Source organism: Pimephales promelas, chromosome 24 (genome assembly GCF_988280905.1).
Source record: "Pimephales promelas chromosome 24, fPimPro1.hap1.1, whole genome shotgun sequence".
Taxonomy (NCBI): domain Eukaryota; kingdom Metazoa; phylum Chordata; class Actinopteri; order Cypriniformes; family Leuciscidae; genus Pimephales; species Pimephales promelas.
This window is the reverse complement of record NC_142792.1, coordinates 18,573,606-18,594,844: the sequence shown is the minus strand read 5'-3', so window position 1 is coordinate 18,594,844 and position 21,239 is coordinate 18,573,606. Positions and strand designations below refer to the sequence as shown.

At 36.3% G+C, this 21,239-nt stretch overlaps 1 protein-coding gene and 1 long non-coding RNA gene across 3 annotated transcripts in view; one reads left to right on the top strand and one right to left on the bottom strand.

The window, feature by feature from the left end:
• Nucleotides 1–21,239, top strand: part of LOC120477097 (uncharacterized) — a 283,701-nt gene that overhangs the window by 78,459 nt on the left and 184,003 nt on the right. The window lies entirely within an intron of this gene.
• gramd4a (GRAM domain containing 4a) overlaps nucleotides 1–21,239 on the bottom strand; it is a 49,687-nt gene that overhangs the window by 8,503 nt on the left and 19,945 nt on the right. For both annotated transcript variants that reach the window (XM_039668504.2, XM_089126817.1), the window contains 11 exons: nucleotides 9,206–9,326; nucleotides 8,013–8,074; nucleotides 7,194–7,329; nucleotides 5,717–5,742; nucleotides 5,528–5,619; nucleotides 4,281–4,372; nucleotides 3,547–3,595; nucleotides 3,317–3,388; nucleotides 2,879–2,922; nucleotides 2,476–2,585; nucleotides 1,715–1,869 (listed from right to left, as the gene is read on the bottom strand). In XM_039668504.2, the coding sequence (XP_039524438.1) occupies nucleotides 1,715–1,869; nucleotides 2,476–2,585; nucleotides 2,879–2,922; nucleotides 3,317–3,388; nucleotides 3,547–3,595; nucleotides 4,281–4,372; nucleotides 5,528–5,619; nucleotides 5,717–5,742; nucleotides 7,194–7,329; nucleotides 8,013–8,074; nucleotides 9,206–9,326 (959 nt within the window). The remainder of the gene's footprint in view (nucleotides 1–1,714; nucleotides 1,870–2,475; nucleotides 2,586–2,878; nucleotides 2,923–3,316; nucleotides 3,389–3,546; nucleotides 3,596–4,280; nucleotides 4,373–5,527; nucleotides 5,620–5,716; nucleotides 5,743–7,193; nucleotides 7,330–8,012; nucleotides 8,075–9,205; nucleotides 9,327–21,239) is intronic.

Genomic DNA, 21,239 nt, shown 5'->3' with positions numbered 1-21,239 from the left:
TTTTACAATGCAGGGACTGTAACTAGAGATATGCTAGTTATAAATACAGTAATCATTACTTTATTTAGGCAGAAAAAGTTCATTGTGGTTTCCAAGCTCATTAATGTTAACGTTAGCGGTCTTCCACTGATGATAGTGGCATTAGCTAGCTTTGTGGTTAGCTAGTCTATGATGAGCCGTAATTTAGCAATAGATAACATCATACTGCAAATTGTAAAACATACATTTTCAATATAACAGGCCAAGGAGAGACGATTAAAGCAAGTTTCGTCTGTTTTTATTTTATTTTTTAAATATTCATTTATCGGCCATTATAACTGCCGATACCGATATTATGGCTAATGCCTAATATCGGCCGGCCGATATATCGGTCTAACCGCCACTGGCCAATCATGGTTTAGCAACTATAAGGTCTGGCAAGCTTTCGAGCGAGGGAAACATGCGTTGTGTGTATGGATTGTGCAAATCTGATACCCGGTATCCTCAAACTTTGGATGGGGGAGTGAATTTTTTTCCTTCCCGAAAAAATCTTGAAATGACGGGTGTGATCAAGCAGTGGGAGACCTCATTCACAACTAAATGAAGACAGGATTAACAAAAACCCCTAGCTTGGAAATAATGACGGTTCTTTGTTCATAATGCATATATTTTAACGTAAAATAAAACGAAAATAAAAAGACAAGACGTAGGCTAACTGACATACTTTAAAATATATTTCAGCATTTTTTTGTTAATCGACGGCCTATTCCTGACTGAGTAACTTTAACCCAATCCGATCTCGGCTCTCCCGGCGTTAGCGTTATTCCACACGATTTATGGATAAGCAGTTTGATTTATAAATATTAGATTATTTTCACATTCACATACTCTGCTGTGGAGGCGGCGGCTTCTTGCGCTGGGACGATAGGCTTTAGCTTCAATTTTTATGAAATTATTATGTCGTGAATATATCCCTCGAATGCATACTGTAGTCCCAGATATTTCACATATTCACCAAAAATGAGTAAAAATCTGATTGGGAATGTCGGACACCGGTGCATACACACTGCAATAGACATGCCAGGCGTGAAAGCTTGACAGGCGTAGCAACAGTAACCAGGGAGGGCGGGGCTTAGCGAAGGGTCAATAGTGAGATAAAAAGTTGCAATTATCCTTTAAAATGTTTTATTGTGTGGCGGAAACAAGCTTCCATAGTACAGAGCCATGATAATGAGGACAAAATTGGGGATGGGAGGAAAAATTACATATATTTCCCAATATATATTGATTTTGTGGTGAAATATGAACATTTCTCTGTGAAATGAGAATTACGTTAGTTGAGATTAAGTCCATTTTGATCCATTTGGCCACTGACAAAAATTCATATCACAAGGTGCATCTAGATCCAAACACACACAGGTAAAGAAAGTAAGGTCAGCTGGTTTGATCACACACACACACACACACAGGTGCTCGCAGAAGCACACCACAGTCCCTACCTTCTCACACCCAGACAGCTGAGAGAGAAAGACAACAGATTATATGTGATCGTCATGTCAGCGACTCTATACTGATGATGATTCCCTTACGAGGCAACACCCATCACTCTCATACGCACATATTTACAGTGCCTGACACTCTGAAAAAAAATGTTTCAAATAGCTATGACATTTTAAATGTGAAAACAACCCGGAGGCTGCTGTAACGAGTACGACATTGTCTCTTTCGGTCTCACCCGTCGAGACACGGTGGCATTGCTGCGCTCTTTCAGCTGAGGGTCCGTGGGCAGGTTGTTCCACATGATGAACGGAGTGTCGTATTTGTCTCGGAGTTTCGGGCAGCTCTTAAATAGGAAGTCTATAATAAAGAACTTGATGCCTGCGTAAAGCCCTACCGGGGAAGACACATACACACACACACCGTGAGAATGAGAAAAAAACAACTGCATTTCAGCACAAAAACTTCTATTTTGCAAGATTTAGTTCATTATTTTGAATCAAATTAACATAAATTGACTGGAACACATGTAAATTCACAGAATGCTCGTCTGTACTAAATATAATGCACAAAAAGTAAAATTTAAATGCATTTATAAATGTACTCTCCCATTCAAAAGATGGTAAGATTATTTAATGTTTTTAAAGGGTATTTCTTATAAGGCTGCTTTATATTTGATCAAAAATACATTAAAAAACGAATATTGTGAAAAATTTTAAATTGTAATATAGTTAAATATAGTTATAGTTACATTCAAGATATTTTAAGGAATGACTATTTTTTTATTTATAAAAAACGTTTTTTTCCTTATTTTCTTAAGGAAAAAACGCTTAAATATGTAATTCTGGTGATCAAATTTTTAAGGGGTAAAATGATTGACAACAGGGGGACTGTTACACAAGAGACATGTCACATGAAAGCAACACTGAGCCATTCAGTGTTATTAGTGTGTATGGGGTGTTTATGTACATATGTGGGGTTATGAATACTGATTCTCACCGATCATAAAGCCCATTAGCTTGTATGGCAGGACGCAGGAGGAGATGAAGGCCACCCACAGAGCGATGTACAACTTCTGAGTGATCTCAGGCTGAACCCACATAAACAAACTGATGTACACAAACACATACAAACATGGAGAAACATTCATTAATTTCCTTCAGGTCATGCTCATTTTCACTTTCCCTGAACAGAGTTTTTGTGTTCGCCTGTAAAACTCACAATAGCCTTGAAATATTATGGAAGAATTTCACATTTGTTTGTGAAGTTTTTAGGGAAAACGCTAAAATTTTTGCAAGGGAACACAAAAGCACATTGATAATGATTTCAGCCATCTTATATGTTTCCATTACCATGTCCCTTTAGCCCGTAGTCATACAATAAAAGTTAAAGAGATACTTACTTTTTGATTTTCTCCAAAACATCTGACATCTTACCAAAAAGATTCTGCAGAAAAATACACACGACATGAAATTTGAGAGAAATGTCCATAAAATTCACAATTCAAATCACAATTTCATATAGCAATGTCATATTATAGAATAAAAGTCCTCAAAAACTATAAAATAAGCATAGATGGAAATTACTGTAAAATGTTAAAAACAATTGGCGGCTTTTCCTTCATAATCACTATTACAAACTCACTCATATCCAATTTTTTTTTTTTTTTTAATTATTGTTTTGAAGATAAAAGTATACATAAAAAAGCCTTCTGATTAAAAAGATTTCGAGATCAGGAGTGTGGCCAAACTTTTGACCAATAATATAAATGCTAATTTAATTAATTTTTAAATGAAAATGTACAAAATAAAAGCGTTTATGTGTACAAGCCTGTTGATACCTGTGCTTTTTGTGCGACGTCGAGAACTAACTGAAACTTTTCAGACACAGTCAGGTCTTCTTTTGCAGGTTCCTGAAAAAAAGACCACAAGGAAGAAAATTGAAATATGCCCATAAATTGAAATATTCATGGCTATATGTTTGCATGTCAGTGACTTTTATTTTTATATTTAAAAATAAAAGTCACTGGCATGCAAAAATACAGCCTGGAAAAAAAAAAAACATTCCTACCACAGGTTCAGAAACTTCAGGCACAATACTCCACTGAATTCTCCATCCTCTATAGAAAAAAACAAAACAAACAACAACATTAAATTGATGTGTTACATGAACAGTGCTGGTCAGAATTATTTGCCCCCTTGGTAAATACGATCAAAGATGGCAGTAAAAAAATAAATCTGCATTATTTATCCTTTTGATATATATATATATATTAAAGCAAAAATCAAACCTTTTATTGAAGTAAAATAATTTAAATTGTGGAGAAAATCACATCTTGAAATTAATGTTTTTTTTCTCCAAAACATGTTGGCAACAATTATTTACCCCTTCTATTAAACACTTTTTGCAACCTAATTTGTTAAAAGGTTAGATTTTTGATAATTTTTTTAATAAAATATCAAAAGGATTAACAATGCAGATTTATTTTTGTCATCTTCAATCATATTTACCAAGGGGGCAAATAATTCTGACCAGCAATGTATAAATACACACGTACTGTATGTATGCTTATTAATATACATACAATCACTATAATAATGACTAATAATGGGCACACATATGTTGACACAAGGCCCAAGTTGACTACTGATCTTTTGGTAGTATAGAAATTCTTACAATTGGCAATTTCAGCCAATACACAACCACATATAAATTCAAGTTAATTCTAGGTAACATTTTTTAATTAAACCCTAAAATGATTTGACCATTTCAAAGCCATTCTAGTGAAAAAGCAAACGTTTTACCTGGCGATGAGGTAGTTCAACGACAACCTCAGAATGGCTAAGAATAGAAACAAAGGAATAGCCCAGCCATGCCATGCTGCATTCATGTAAATCTGTGACAAAAACACAACACACATTACATGTCTGTCCCCTTGATGAGCAATTTGGTAACACTTTATTTTAATTTCAATTACACTAAATTATAAGATGTCCCTGTTACAGTGTAATTATTTATTTAAGGACTGAGTAAAATAATGAACTACATGTACGTACTATAGGGTTAGAAATGGGGGTTGGTTTGGGGTTAGTTGTATGCATAATTTACACTTTTTACTAAATAGTGTAATCTTAGTTTCTTTGTTACATATGTTACTTACCAGTATGTATTACCAGTAAATATGCATAATTAATTGCATGCAACTAACCCTAAAACAAACACTAATCTTAACCATAACCATATAGTAAGTACATGTTAATTAATATTACTCAGAACTTAAATGTATAATCACACTGTAGCAATAAAGGGTTACACTTTATTTTACGGTGTCATTGTAACAGTGTAATTATATATTTAAGCACTGAGTAATATTAATCAACTACATACTACTTACTAATAGGTTATGGTTAAGATTAGTGTTTGTTTTAGGTTTAGTTGCATGTAATTATGCATAACTTACTAGAGCCCGACCGATAAAGGATTTTGAAGGTCGATACCGATACAAATATTTTTGGGGTTTTAAAATCCGATATTCCGATATATCGGCCGATATTTTACTTATTTATTTATTTATTTTTTAAACTGGACATGATAGTCACAAATTTTGTCATGCTTATTTGAGTTGAGAGAACTGATGGGGATGTTCTTTTAATTGTTATTCAAGCAATGTATGTATCGTGACCAACTCAACGAGTGTTGCCAACAGGAACGGTGTAGAGTGCCCTCTGGTGGACAAACTATACAACTCCAGCACTCATGACATGGTTCAAGTGTGTTTCGTCCGTTTTTATTTTATTTTTGAAATATTTATTTATCGGCCTTTATAACTGCCGATACCGATAGTTTGGAAAATGCCTAATATCGGTCAGCCGATATATCGGTCTGGCTCTATAACTTACTGTTATTACTATGGTAAGTACATGTAACATATCTAACAAGGACACTGTAAAATAAAGTGTTACTTTTTTGTAACTTAAATAAATGTATCTGTGTAATATGTACAGTTTATATGTGTAACTGTAAACATAGAAAACTGATGAAGGCCACTCACAATGAAGGCAATTGCTGACGTATATACCGAGTGCCAGTTGGATAAGGCGGAAAGATTCCGTAAGAAATTTGTTACCGGTCTGGCACCCCGTTCTAGAAAAAAAATAAAAAGATAAACAAGTAAAGCTGAAAAGTCTTTTAGTGAAACCATGAAATACATCAACAAATACAACAACAAAAATAGACTTACTAAGTCGTCGCATATTTTCAGTTAATCTGAAAAAAAAAGCAGCTTAATTTAGACACAGTTCGAGATATCATTCATATCAATGGCACAAACAGTGGCTAACAGTAAGCTAACATCACTAATTTCTTCCACCAACCACCAGCCTGTCTTGTATTTTTATAGCAAAGTGACACTTAAACCGTGTAAATCAATGAAAGCAGACAGCTGTGGGCAGCACACACTCAATACCTCTCTTCAGAGACAGATAGATGTACTCCATTGATCCCTGAGGGGACATTTAACAGACATGGACTCAATAGCCTCATGTATAATTGACACAGGTACAAGCATTGACTGGACATCAGATCCAGAAAACCACAAAACCTCAGGTGGTTTCGAAATAACTGTCTCTATGATATAAACCAAGTGGATTAAAAACTGAGGAAGCTCTGGCAAACTAGATTCTTCTTATTATTAAGGGTTCAAGCATGTAGCTTGGGTAAAAAAAAAACAACAACAAAAAAATCTTTACCCTGGTTAGCTATAACAAAGTAATTAAGAAGATGGCTGTGGCCAAGTGCACGCAAACACGCAAAAAATAAGTGAGCACATGTGACATATCAAGCATGCAGGTCTGGCAATACATGCTTCTATAAAAGTTATGACAACGTTCCTATCATTATAATGGGAAATTCCCTGTGATTGCCAGTCTAACCACTTGATGGCAGCAGAGGACCAATCCTTAAATTTTGAGTCAGCCTAGATCCCATCAGCACCCACGTCAAGCTCATGAACCCAAATAATTGCTTGCAGCTATATTTGTTATTATTATATATAGTCCAACTTCACTAGTTTCAGTTCAGCATATATAAATGGAAAATTCCAATAGACAAAACGTAAAAACAAGTCTGTACACAGCATGTTTGTAAGGGTTTTGTGAAGAGGGTTTTGCTATGTATTTGTCTTTTATTTTGAAAACTCATCATACGTGTCTTGGTTATTAAAAATAGAAGACTTAAACCAACAACCCCCAAACATAAGAACTTCAAATTATTAGCACAAACTGGCTTCAAAAATGAGTTAAGCTCTAATTATAATTACAGTATAAGTAATTATAATTTCCTGAAAAAGGAGACGAGCTCTTCAAAATTGGACCAGCACAAATTAGACGACCAAGCATTGGCATGGTAAAACCTGACACTAACCCTCGGAGAAGTACATCATTTGATAGAACATATGTTAGGAAACTTTTATTTTGACAATTTTAAAATTGAAAGCTTAATTTTATGTCAGTTGATGGATCGACTCTTTGCCACTATACTTGGCCTATTCTGACTAAAACCATCCTGACCACAGGGGGGCAGATGTTTACAATAAAACGTTACTGGATAGAGACAGAAGAACTATGGGAAATGATAACAGAGCAAAGTATTTTAGTTTCACTAAGTTTAGTTAGTTAAAGAGTTATATAATGTTCTACAGGTGATCTTTCTTCACTGACCTTTTAGCACTTAGTGGCTCCTCAGCCTCAACTGTGTTCTCCTCAGGCTGGAAGCGAAAATCCTCGATGTAAACCCCAAACCGATCATACAGCCAACTCTGTAGCCGCGAACACACCGTCTCCTTCTGCTGTTTGTCTAGTGAGAGTTAAGAGATATACTTCATTCTGAAGCCACAAACAAAGCTCTATTAATCTGAATCCAGAGAGTCAGGGAGCTTGTGCTCTACATTCTCATTTCCTCCCTCAAACAAAAGAGGTCGATCTGGCCTAGTTGGTCTACAAATTTAGACAAGAGCCTAAAATAACAACTGGAAGCTTCCTGGAGCAGAGATTTCAGAAACCAAAACGTTCTGATGTCACAAACTCCCATGTAACTAATCACGTCAACGTGTGATCGTCAACGAGTGGATCTGCAGTGAGTGAGTGGAATTGGGGTTAATCTGAATATTTATAGAACCGCGTATACTAAATGAGGAAAGGGTGCAAAAAAGGTCATTTTGGTGATCAAAGATGAGTTTTAAGGGATAAAGTGATTGACTATAAGGGGACTTTAATAATTAGGATACTACATTTACCATATTATGTATGACAACAGATAAAACAGATTTTACGAAAACAGATTTCAAGACGTAAACAAGATTTTTTAAATTTTTTTTCCCATGTAAACTACAAAAACATGAATTTGACATCATGCGGATTTTCGCGGATCCGTGTGAACTGGGATTTTTGTCATTTGTACTCGGAAAAACGTTTACATTTTAACTACACTGCTCTCGTGCAAACGTTCGCTTAATGTCATAACATTGTGGGTGGTGTTACCTGTGCCATTAGCTGCAGGTGGCGGCTGTTTCCGTGGAAGCTGAGGTGGAGAATCTTCACACCTGCACCAGGAAATATAAACTACATTAACTTTCAGTTCATACAAAACTTCCATAAAAAAAAAATAATAATAATATAAATATGACAGATATTCACAGTGGCAGAAAATGACAGAATGAGAAAGCAAGTGGCATCTGCAAACAAATTATGTTTTCGGAAACCGAACCATAATTTTCTGTGCTATTTTTGCAATGACTTTTAACCAACTTGAGTCAAGGAGTGTGCAATAGTTGTCCTTGCTAACAAAAGTAACTTAAAAATCATTTTTGACAATTGAAATGAAGCTGAGATAAAATAGATTTTTGTAGATGAAATAGTTAACTAAAATAGAGTAAAATAAGTATAATCTGAGCTACTAAAAACTGACTGAAATAAAATCAAATTAAAGCTAAATAAAAACATTAAATATATATATATATATAAAAGCACATAACAAAATAAAACTTAACCTAAAATAAAAATTCAAAATATAAAAAAAATAAATATTATAAGATGAAGCTCGAAGCCAACATTCACAAAAACAGTGTAAAAAAAAGGATGCAATGTTTATTTAAAACTTGGTATATTCTGATTATTTTAAGAATTGCACAGATAAGAAGTTAGAAATCTAATAGGCGTTTAATATTTCTAAAAGCAAACACATTTAATATTTATATATTATTTAAGTTTCAATTGTTTTGTGTTCAGCCATTTCCCCCCACAATTTTGAGAACTTTAGTATAAGCTAAAATTATATAAAACGTTTGATTTGTGAATCTTTTTCACACATATGTGCAGGTCAATGTTCAGAAACATTCTCTATTCAACATACAGTAGCTCAGTACACTCATGTGCAAGTCTAACGTGTCGCCAATCACATCATTGGAAAGAACACACTGTACCAACATATTGTTGTGTACGAAACTCTGACGCTCAGGTTGTGGTGAGGGAACCCCACAGAGTGACAGGGTCATTGAACACGGTTTACACAAACTGTAGAACTTATTAAAAAAAAAGAAGTTTTCTATTCCCAATCCCTAGTACTTGCATAGAGCATCTGTGGCCTCAGGCGCCTGTGCTCCTCATCCATTGTTTGAAACTTTGTCAACTCATTTTATGTAACGACTTCATTTGTATTTTTTTTTTTTTTTTACCTGGTCTTCAGCACATCGCTCATCTTCTGTTCCAGGTCAAGTCTTCTGCTGCGTTCTCTCTCCAGCTCCTGCTTAAGGGTCTCCACATTGGTTTCTTCTCGGAGCTTCCGCAATTCCTCCTCTGAAAAAAACAACAACAAGAATATACAAATTACCACACACTTCATTGTACAGTACCTTCTGTAAGACAAATATTATGAACTAGACCTGGATATGATATGTAATTGTTAACAGGAAGATTTATAAACATATATAAATGTTTTCTGACATATAGAAGTACCTAGGTGTACCATGTAGATAATTGAGTGATATTTATTTATTTATTTATTTTTAGTGATTTTATTTATTTGGCACATGGATATGGTAATCACTCAGTGTTATCATATATATATATATATATATATATATATATATATATTTAAACAAACTTGGTGAGTAATGTGTCTTCTGGTATATTATTCAAGCAAATTTACTCATAGTTTTCAACAAAAAAAATATATAAAACTACTCAGAACACTTTAGCAAACTGCATAGCAAGATGCTAACATTTACTCTGAAGCCCTTAGTAAGTGCATTGCAACTTGGTAACGTGCACTAAAAATATCTTAGCAAACACAATGCCCTGGCAACCACTCATAACACCATAATGACCACAAAGACAACCATTCATGGCATCTTAGCAACGCTAGCATCAAAACACTCATGTAACACCCATAGCGAGAAAATCTACTTAATACAAATGAATTGCCAAACACTTTTTTTTTAAGTAAATAAAGGGTTCCTCAAAGTTGCTGATGGACAAATCACACAATGTACTGAGCCGTGGTGTGTCTCATCATCTGCAACTAACATCTTTAGATCTGTCTCACTGGCCACACAGAGAAAAGACCGATGATGATGCTACAGCAATCAGTTCATCTCTAATTCCCATTGATCTTCATGAGAAGAACCTCTCTGAAGTCTCTTCAGGCAGAAAATCATTATTACTCGAAGCCTGAATGTGTCTGATCAGTCTGTTAAAGGGATACTCCACTTTTTTTTTTTTGGAAATAGGCTCATTTTACCACTCCCCCAGAGTTAAACAGTTGGGTTTTACCGTTTTCGAATGCATTCAGACGGTTTTCTGATATTTAGAAGAATATCAGTAACCAGACAGTTTCTGGTCTCATTGACTTCCATAGTAGGGAAACATATACGTATATAAATTGCATGTGTATTAATCCAATTGTTGCCCACAGAACGAATGTGTTACCTGCATGTCAACATATGCATTTTCTACAAAAAACAGCCACTTTTTACAGTTCCTCCTGAACCAAACCAAGAGTTTATGCTGTGTCCACGCCATAACTACTGTAATTTGGAAGAGATTGACATTATACTTGGTTCTTGGCTCGAATTTATGCATTTCAATGGCAAAATATACACGCCGAAATGACCTTCAGCAGTGATTCGGTACAGGTCAATGCTCTTTAAGTTGTTTATGTTCCATATTATTGAAATGCTATGCGCTTTTGAGACAAAAGGTAGTTTAAATTTCATTTGCTCTCTGCTGTGTGTTCATGTGTTTTGGAGGAGGGTCGTAGCTTTGCTTTCACTAGCCTCTCTGAAAATCCCCTATACCCTAACTTTAACAAATCTTTACAGTATTGAATGCAACATTTAGCCTATATTTCTATTACTATTACAGCAATTCCATCTTTTAGAAGTGCCACTTGGAAAATTTGGTTCATAAAATAACATTGTCTTATAAAATAATACTTAGAACAACAGCCTTTAACTTTGACTGTATTAACAATATAGAAAAAGTCTTCTAGTATGTTAGTATGAAATGAAACGATTTTAAAAAAAATTATTTTTAAAGTTCCGGCTATGAATTAGCATTCTTGTTTGAATGATTAGCAATATGAAACCTTTCAAAGAATGCTGGGAAGGTCATGAAATATTAATGCATCTATGTCTCTGCCTCTTTTTCATTCCTTCTTCCTCTCCTGACACTCTGTAATAGCCCTTCACAATGTGCTTCACGATCTCTCGCTCAATGCCAGTAGATTCACAGCACCCCGCAGACAGACAGCAGACGCCATAAGGCACCAATAACAGAAGTGGAGTGATCCACTGTAGTGCTGATAGTCCTCCATCCTGCACAACAGAGCCATTTCAGAATGACTACACACACTAGACCGATAAATAGAGATAAGAGTCTTTATGTCTGATGTATGTTATGCGCATACGTTGCATTTTATAGGTTAAAATTGAAAAGAATATAATATATAAATCATCTGTGCTCAATTCAGTCAACCTTATATAAAAAAGGGCTGCACCATGGTAATATAATGATATAAAGATAATACCTAATTAATTTCTGTCATTACATTCTCACATTCTCATGTCGTTTCTAAACCCGTCGGACTTCCGTTCATCTTCGGAACAAAAATGAAGATATTTTTAATGAAACCTGAGAGCTTTCTGTCCCTCCATAGACAGAACTACCACTTTGACACTTTAAAAATTTCATAAAGGGATCATAAAACGTATTCGTATGAATTGTGCGGTTTAATAAAAAGCCTGAATTAAATCTCTTCATCAAATAAAGCAATCAAGTCTCTTCAGAAAATTCATATGGATTAGTCTGACGAACATGTACTTTTTGAAGCATTTTGTAGTGGTCCATGAAAACTCTCAGATTTTATTGAAAACTTCATTTGTACGCATCCTCATCTGTAAATTCCCTAAATAAAACCTTGTTGACTTCCTCTTCTAATGGTTTCACACTGTTGCTAGAACAACACAGTCACACCACAGATTTATTTGAGAGCTCCACTTTGAGAACACCAATTCGAACACCATTTTTTATTGCAGTGCCGGATCCTGACATAGGCGATACAGGATTGCGCCCACTCTCAGTTTGCCACTTTAATTGAATTTCTTGTATTTTTTTATGGATGACTTTTATGGAAACCACATTAACCACCCCCCCCCCCCACCCCCAACAGCCAACCGCCACATCGCCACAATAAATGCAAATTTTAGTTTCTAAAGAACACAAGGCTCTTTGGTTTCATGACCAACAAATCACTCTTCCTAATGATTATTATGAAAGAAAAAGACTGTTATGCCAACATGTAAAGACAGCAACTAATCGAATTTATGATTTCATAATAGTTAGGCAAGGAATAAACAACCGAGGGCATGCCATCGGAGCTGTGTAAATTCCATTGACGAATAATTTTCGGAAATTTCCTCAACGAACTGAATAAAAACTAGTTTTTCAATGACAAAATCTATTGAGATTTTCGTCAGCGAACAAAAAAAAAACTGAACAATAATGTTAGGGAGGGGCGATTTGAGAAGAGATCCAGTCAGAACTGATGTCTTGTGTGTGTGGTAGATTGGATCATAGATATGTATATAAAGGCTAGATGTGTCGTCCGCACTGCTGGCCAATGGAGGTCGACGTCAGCACCTGGCGGCCATCTTGTCACAGGCAGCTCGCTCATTGGTAACATTGTTTTAATGGTGCATGTACTTTTTAAATCACCGTAACTTGCTCAAACAGTCTGGTTTGTTATAAACGGCAGAGATGTAGTTATGATACTGCATACTTATGATTAATAAGTAAATAAATAATCATCCACAATTATAGCCACGTTGATAACGTTTGTAAGAAACCAAACCGTTTGTAAATCCGTCAAGATTTCAACGAGATAAGCGTATTTCTTACATCAGACACCACAGAGCCCGCCAGAAAGCCTGTCTGTGACAAGATGGACGCCGGTGATGACGATGGAAACTCCGCCGTAACACATCTAGCCTTTATATACATATCTATGGATTGGATATTGTAATGTGCTGATCTACCCGGCGGGACATCAGTCAGCACGCGCTTGATACGTGACTCATAAAACGTTCGAAAATTGAAACGTCTGGGAGAAAGAGAAGAGCAGACATATGGATAGACCTGAATAAGCGTGACCACGAGAAAGAGAACTAAAACAATTCAGATGACAAAAAAATTACTAAAACTAAATAGCATTTTAGTCCAAAGACTAAAAAAAAAATGCTGCCAAAATTAACATTGCATCGGAGACTAACTTTGATAAAGTTTGCATCACTCATTGTATTTTTCCTTTTAATTACTGTGAAGCTACTTGAAACAATCTATTGTATAAAGCGCTATATAAATAACGGTGACTAGACTAACAAGTTGAAGATTCTTTGAAATAGGATTTATGATTTTATAGACAACATCAGTGGCCTAAGGTTGAAGAACTGTGTGCAGACCAACCTCAAACATAACCTAAAGCAAAGGTTGCAAGCGGTCACTTGAGGGTTGCTGATCTTAGGAAGCTTACAAGTGCTCTTACTAAGCATGGCAGCGAGTCATGTAAACCTATTAAGAGCACAGCAGAGAGGAATGACCATATAGCCTGGAGAAATACTAACACGGCTAACAAACAGCTCCCTGTTAGCTGAGAACAAACCTTCTTGTCAGTTTGTTCTCTGATTGTGTAATTAGCATTGACCCGTGGCCTGGTTTGATGTTCTGGTAAAACTGCCACTCTGCATTGCATCATGGTACTATAGCTTTGGGCATGACCTGTTTTACTGTTGTCACAACACTCCATCAAACTCTCAGCCGGTGCATTATGTGTGGATGCCACTAGACAAGCATATCAATTATCGTAAAATACCACACCTTTAAAAAGTAACAGAAGAATGTATAATTAGTAATACAGATCTGAGACCCTAAAGAAATAGAACACCCAAAAATTACTCACCAATCCCAACTTCTTTGACTTATTTCTTCTGTAGAGTACAGAAGGAACAAGTATTTGCATTGCTGCTCTTTTAAAATAAATTACAACTGATTTTCAATTATTGAATTTGAATGTACTTTATAAAACGGTTAGTTCGAATCCTTGATTCTGATTGGTCAAGAGCTGTGCTTTATTCACGATAAAACAGTTATGACCGCTTCACCCAACGGTTCTATTGATCGCTGCGCAACACTGCGGTTCTATGTTGTTTTTATTTGAGCTTTCATGCATTTTACACATTGGAACGTTGTTGCTGTTCACGCTCAGGGACTATTTTTTCTAGCGGAAGGAAGGCTTTTAGTGATTTTACTTCAAGAAAGTTGCACTAATTAGAGCCAGACCGATATATCGGCCGGCCGATATTATCGGCCGATATTAGGCATTTTCCATAATATCGGTATCAGCAGTTATAATGGCCGATAAATGAATATTTAAAAAATAAAATAAAAATGGACGAAACACGCTTCAATCATCTCTCCTTGGCCTGTTATATTGAAAATGTACTGTATGTTTTACAATTTGCCGTATGATGTTATCTATTGCTAAATTATGGCTCATCATAGACTAGCTGGGACATCATAGACAAAGCAGGCTAATGCCACTATCATCAATGGAAGACCGCTAACGTTAACATTAATGAGCTTGGAAACCACAATGAACTTTTTCTGCCTAAATAAAGTAATGATTACCGTATTTATAACTAGCATATCTCTAGTTACAGTCCCTGCATTGTAAAATGTAAGGTCTACTTGCGAGGAGTGAACATTTAGACATAGAGAAAAAGTATCAAACGTATCTTGTGCAGAAAAGTTAGCTTTTCTTTTACACGTGTGTGAAATCTAACAATATTTAATAAAAAAAAAACATATCGGCCGATATATCGGAATATCGGATTTTAAAACCCAAAAATATATCAGTATCGGCCTTCAAAATCCTTTATCGGTCGGGCTCTAGCACTAATACATTGTTTTTTACTTTAATATTGTGCGGCAACCTTTTTATAAAAGCAAGAAGGTACTCGAGGCAAGTGCTGTATCGTGAATAAGTAACGGCTGAAGGGCATTGTTTGGCACGACGCGAAGCGGAGTTACTTCTTCACGATACAGCACAGCTTCTCGTACCTTATTGCTTACATAAAGTAATCTTTGAGCACAAAATTCCAAGTATTCTATATTTTTGTGTGAAAAACAGATGGAAATTTAAGTCTATATGTCAAAAGTCAAACTAAACAAATCATTCACAAATCTGACAGATTCTGTTATAGAAATCAGGTAGACTTGGTTAACTGCTCACTGGAAAGAAAGATTACCGAGTGAACAACATATTACATTTCAGTCGTATTCTCACATATGGCTTCAGAAGACATTTGTTGAGTCCTTGTTTAAGCTTAAAAGCTTCTATTCCCATGGACTGTAATTGCAAAGAAAAGAGCGACCAGAATCTCTCCTTAGGCACACGGGTCAATTATGAGAGAATTTTCATTTTTGTGAGAACTATTACCTTAATTCAACACTTTCAATAAGAATAATCGAATCAAGAGCTTGACTAAAATAGTGTTGACACTTACTTAGGCTAAGATTGCCCTTGAGGTCATCTGTGACTCCATCCCAGAAGAAATCCATATCTAAGAGATAGGCCTCCATCTTGGCCCAATGCATCAATAACTCACAAACAATCGAAGTCACGCTGTGGCTTTAATATTCTAGCATAGTTGCCTTCAGTCATCAAGGTCCCAGTGAAATTAATCTTTGCCTCTTGGTGCACCAAATACCTGTGGTCAGGTTTGCCTGTTGTGAACTTGTCCAAATAGCAGGAAATGTAGAATCTAGAAGCTGGCATCTAATAGATTATGTATGTCCTTTACTACAACCCTCAAAACAACAGTCATAACATGCAGCTTAGTGGACTGGATATAAACCCTGCCGGTGAATTAAGCACCTAGAGGAAAACTACTGTTCCCTACTGATTGAGGTGAAACAAAAGCTCTATTCATCAGAGAAAACCATTGACCCGTACTGTTCACATTCTGTAAGGTTTTTTCCACAACAGTGAGCCATGTACTAAGACGAAGACAATACAGTGATGTTACCCAACTCAACATGGTTTGGTCCAGACGATTCCATGACTTCATGTGGTTTAGTGATGCCAATGACCAGACTGTAGTTAAAAAAGGATCCATTTGAATTTTTTCCATTCATAATTTGCATGCCCAAAGCATTTGGTGTATCTTTATTTAAATCATCCACTGTTTGTGACACATATTCATAACTCTAACAGAATTACACCATTAGGAACAAGGGTTAAAGTTCCTTTTAAACATTTATGAAAATATCTATTCCTTGCATCAACTTTGACATAGTTTTATATAACGCCAATAGGAAAACCTTGATTCTTTTTTTTATTTCAAATGGGGCATGTCATACATGTATTTGCAAGAGCAAGATACTAGCGTCAGACTTCTTACTTGCGGTTAAGTTTCAGTTCGCTTCTGAGTCTGAGATAGCGACCTATCTCTTAGTTTCCCTCCGGCCTTAAAACAGCCAGCCAATCAACAAACAGAGAGCCGGGACGTCAACGCTAAAGCACAGAGTTTAAGATTGTATTTTATGTTAGGGAAATCGAAAACGACCGCGGATATGGAGATATGGGATGCAGTTCGCTCTGTTGTGGAGAATATTCCCAGCATTTGCAAACTGAAGCCCGAAAAAATTTGAATGGAGGTGATGTTTAAGTTGGAGAGAGAGAGGTGATTGCGTTATGTGATTGGCTTACGGGTAACCAATGACTTTATATTTCAACAACTTCCTGAGATCCGTTTGTTTTTGGGTACACAGGAAAAGAGTACTTCCTGCACATCAAAGTCAGAACACCATATCAGTCACCATGTCAATCATCATTTTCTACTTTGATATCATTAAAAGTGCTCAGATAGCATAGGATGTCTATTGCTTTGTTTGCAATCCATTATTTTATTAAGCAGGTCTCAAATCTTGTGGTCTTGGTTTTGAGACCTATGAAGACCACATAAACATAGCCTTGGTTTGATACTCATTACTGGTCATAGTTTGAGTCTAAATCTTTCACTTTTTTTGCGTCCAGATCTGAGTCATGACTCATCTCAGACCACAGTCTATTTCCGCTGTACAGAAGGTGACAATTACCTCAACCACAGGTCTGCAGGCATCTTCAGCCATAAAGAGAATTTGCAATAATTTCCCTTTTTCTTTTCCTTTTCTAGGGGTCAGGTCTTGGTTTGGCTCTTAGGGTGTCTTGTATTAGTCTGGGAACCGTATTCTATTAGTCTGGGTACTAGAAGCTGTCTACACTAGACGTGATAAAGCAAATCCATTTGTCCTGCCAAGTATCACGTCATAAATAGAACAAGGTATCAGTTTACTGTCGGGGATTTGTCGTTTCCCATCGTGCCGCAAGTCTTTTGTCATTTTACAGCAATGCTGCGTTTGCGTACAGAGTAGACATGGTGTTAGGTGCTCTGTTATGTCTTTGGATCTGTGTCTTAGAGGGCAGGGCTATTATTAGAATGGGCTCTTATTGGTCTGAATCTTAGGGGGTCTGTTATTGATTTATGACTGGGTATTAGAATATATGGTATACTGGTGTTGGTAAGGGCCTAATATTGCTCTGGGGTTTTGGGGCCTGGTATTGATTTGAGTCTTTGGGAGTCTGTAACTGGTCTTAAGTCTTGAGGGATCTGGTATTGGTTTGGGTCTTAGGGAATCTGTTATTAGTCTAGGTCTTTAGGAATTTTGTTTGGTCTTGAGTCTTTGGTTGTCTGGAATTGGTCTTAGTCTTTGGTTTTAGAGCGGCTCTGGGCTTTAAGGGGTCTGGTATTATTTTCAGCCTTTGGGTGGCTGGTATTAGTCTTTGTATTTTGGGAGTTTCGTACTGTTCTAGGTCTTAGGGAGTCTGGCAATTTAAGACTTTGCTATATTACTATATCCATTATTTTGGTTGAAGAGAAGAAAGGTCACATTTCTAATGTCAAAGCTACAAAATTCCAGCAAACAATTGCCTGAATGGTTGGACTATTCTGCTGTCATCACCATATAATCTTTAATTATTCATGGTGAGATCTCTGAGACACTGTTCTTGGTTTTGAGAGCCCAGGGCTGAGACATGGTTGGCATATTGTTATACTGTGATGTTAGCTGCCTTTCACAGCAGTGAACCTCTCGCTCCTCAGAGAAAACATAAGCTTTCTCTCTCTGCGTCAGCGCCAGGCTTTCAGTGCAACAATAACCCCCTAAGTGAATGCCGTGGTCGCATGGTAACCTGCCTGAAAAAAATAGAAAGTGGAGGAGATGGTGTGGGTGTAGTACATAAAAGACAGTCTCTCAGAGTTTGGGAGGAAGAAAATTAGAGGAGTACTGAGGGAAATGACATTGGCATGTTGTTTCCGTAAATAGCAGGAAACCCTATCAGCAGGTTTAGGCCATTTGAGCCTTTGGGCATTTATCAATACAATGTATGGGGCGCATCTGCAGGGGGCAAACTACCAAGACTACTGAGTTTTTAGAGGTTTTGCTTTCTCTTTCTGCTGTTTCATTCTCTTTTGTCTATCTATCCTCTGTAAAAGAGCTCTGGATCAATGTTGGCCCACTCACTGGCCTAATTCTGTCCCGCTCTTCAGTTGATATTTTACAGGCTGTCACAGTTCCTGCCAGCGGCACCACTGTCATACTAATTATGAGTCAAGGCCAGAGCGAGGGGACAAATCTGACAAGCAACCAACGATTCTTTATCACTTTGGAGTTTGTAAAGAGAAAATTAATGTGAATTAATTACAATTTAATGAAATGCGAGAGGTGCTTGGCCATATAAAACAAGCTTGCTAGGTTGTTGCCAGGTCTTTCTGTGTCTTATGTGGTTGTTGAAGTGTAAAAAAAATGTTATGTTGTTAATAGGGGGTTTTGAGTGGTTGATTTCATTATATTCAAAAACCTACAAAGTAATCTTTACTGATATTTGGTTGATCTTACTGTATACTGTAAATAAAGAGCCTTAAATTGCACATTAATAAGTGGTTTAAGGCCTGTTCAAATTTATTTCAGGAAACCTTAATGTCTATTGTGCTTTTCTGTAGAGAGGAAAAGGAAATCGGAGACGGAAAACATGGGTTATAAATAACAGTGAAAGAGAATAGCTAATTTCTGAGCAGTCTGGTGTTAAGCAGTGCAATTGAGATTAAATAATGCAAGAAAAGGAATCCTCAGCTGTGATGTGTCTTCACGAGGAACTGTTATGTAACACTCCCTCCCACACGTGTGTTATGAATATTCTGAGTGGTATTTTTCAAAGATATCAGATACATTTTGAGTTGATTTTCTTTGTGTCCCAGAGAATGAGCTCAATATACTGAAAGATGTCTGATTTATATGATTGAATCAGCATTTTCATGTGTGGGTTTTTTTGTGTGTGCTGCCAGAGAGAAGGCAACGAACTTCTCATCTCTTAATCTCATTACTTGACCCTAACAGACATAGAACTGTGACACTGCTGCCACTCAATCAAGTCTATAAATCACATCATAAAACCAGTCAATATACAGTGGGTTTCAAAAATCTGACACCACATTGAATGTAGGATTTAAAATCTAATCAAAATGGTACGACAAATTAAATGGATGTTTATGATATTCATTTAATAACTTGTATTCTTGGGGAGTGGCATTGGAAAATCGTTAGTTTCAGGGCAGATAATCCACATTAGATCGCAATCGTAAGTTATAAAAAACACTCGATTGTTGTTTAAATTGAGTTTTGAGTAAGCGGAAAATGAATATTTAAAATTGTGTCATGTAGCTTGATGCTAATTGTTGCTCTAATGCAGCTCTCATGCTAGGAACGTTTATAAAAATAATTCCAGCCCGTTCTCATCCTTTAGCGACATATAGGTGACGCTATATGACAAAACGGCGAAATACTACGCACATGGCACCCTTTATCGTTAATATAACACGCGAACTCAAGGCGTCATAAATCCTTTAGCGTGAATATGAGACGCAGACCCTACCCCACACCTAAACCGCATCACAGCACGTTATATTAACGATAACGGGTGCCATGTGCGTAGTATTTCGCCGTTTTGTCATATAGCGTCACCTGTATGATGCTAAAGGATGAGAATGCGTTGAATAATTCACATATGGTCCCCAGAATATGCTTTTTTGTTTTGTTTTTTAGACTTTAGATAATAGCTGGATTATATAGGGATCGAGATAGATGGGCAAGCCATGTAACGCCAGAATGAAGGCTAATAATGGCTGAATATAATAAAATAATTAAGTGAGAACAATAGAAACATAAATGGGGCAGTTCACAACACCAGACATTGACAATAGACAGCAAGTGGGTGTTTACAGGGCAATACAATATTTGATTAGCATCTTATCACCCTTCTCTAAAAACTCAGATTGACATGGTCTTACAGGCAGATCATATTTTTAATACATTTAAACTATACATTTAATATTTTTAAAAGAAATCTCATTTTAATAAAAAGTCTGAGTGAATCTGAGTCTTGAACGGGAAACTCTCAAGTGTTGGCTTTCGAAATGCATGTTGGTTATGTGTCGATTCAGAATGACTTTTTATTTTTGGTATGTCATTTTTGCCCCATTTTCCATAATGGGAAATGGGAATGGGAGAAGGGGGTTAAACAAATCTGAAGTCCAAAATCTCTAAGAAGAAAAAAACAATACTGGAGACAAGAATGTAACATGGAGTGCCTGTGATGTCAGCACAACTCCTCTGTGATGTAATGCATTATTAAATGGGTCAGAGCCTTAAGAAGGGAACACACGGGATAAACACACACACACACTTAAAATAGACACAGTCACATGTGGAAATTGATGTCAACAGAGGGTAAAACCCAGCGTCTGTTCCACATACACTCCTATCAACAAAATCTGTAGTTAACTGGTAGATCATGGCGCTATCAACAAAAAGAATATAGGGTCAACTCCTAGTGGTGTTGGCTAGTGCATCAAAGTAATATATATATATATAAAGTAAAGTAAAATATATATAAAAGTTCATCGTATGCAGAAAAAAAAATAAAAAGTAGAAGGTGATTTACACTGTCAAGCTACCAGAATGAGTAATACAAAAAAAAGCATCCCAAAGGTAGCCCATATGACTAATAGATTGCTCCAATTCAACTCACGAATCTCATTCATGTTCAAATCAATTCAA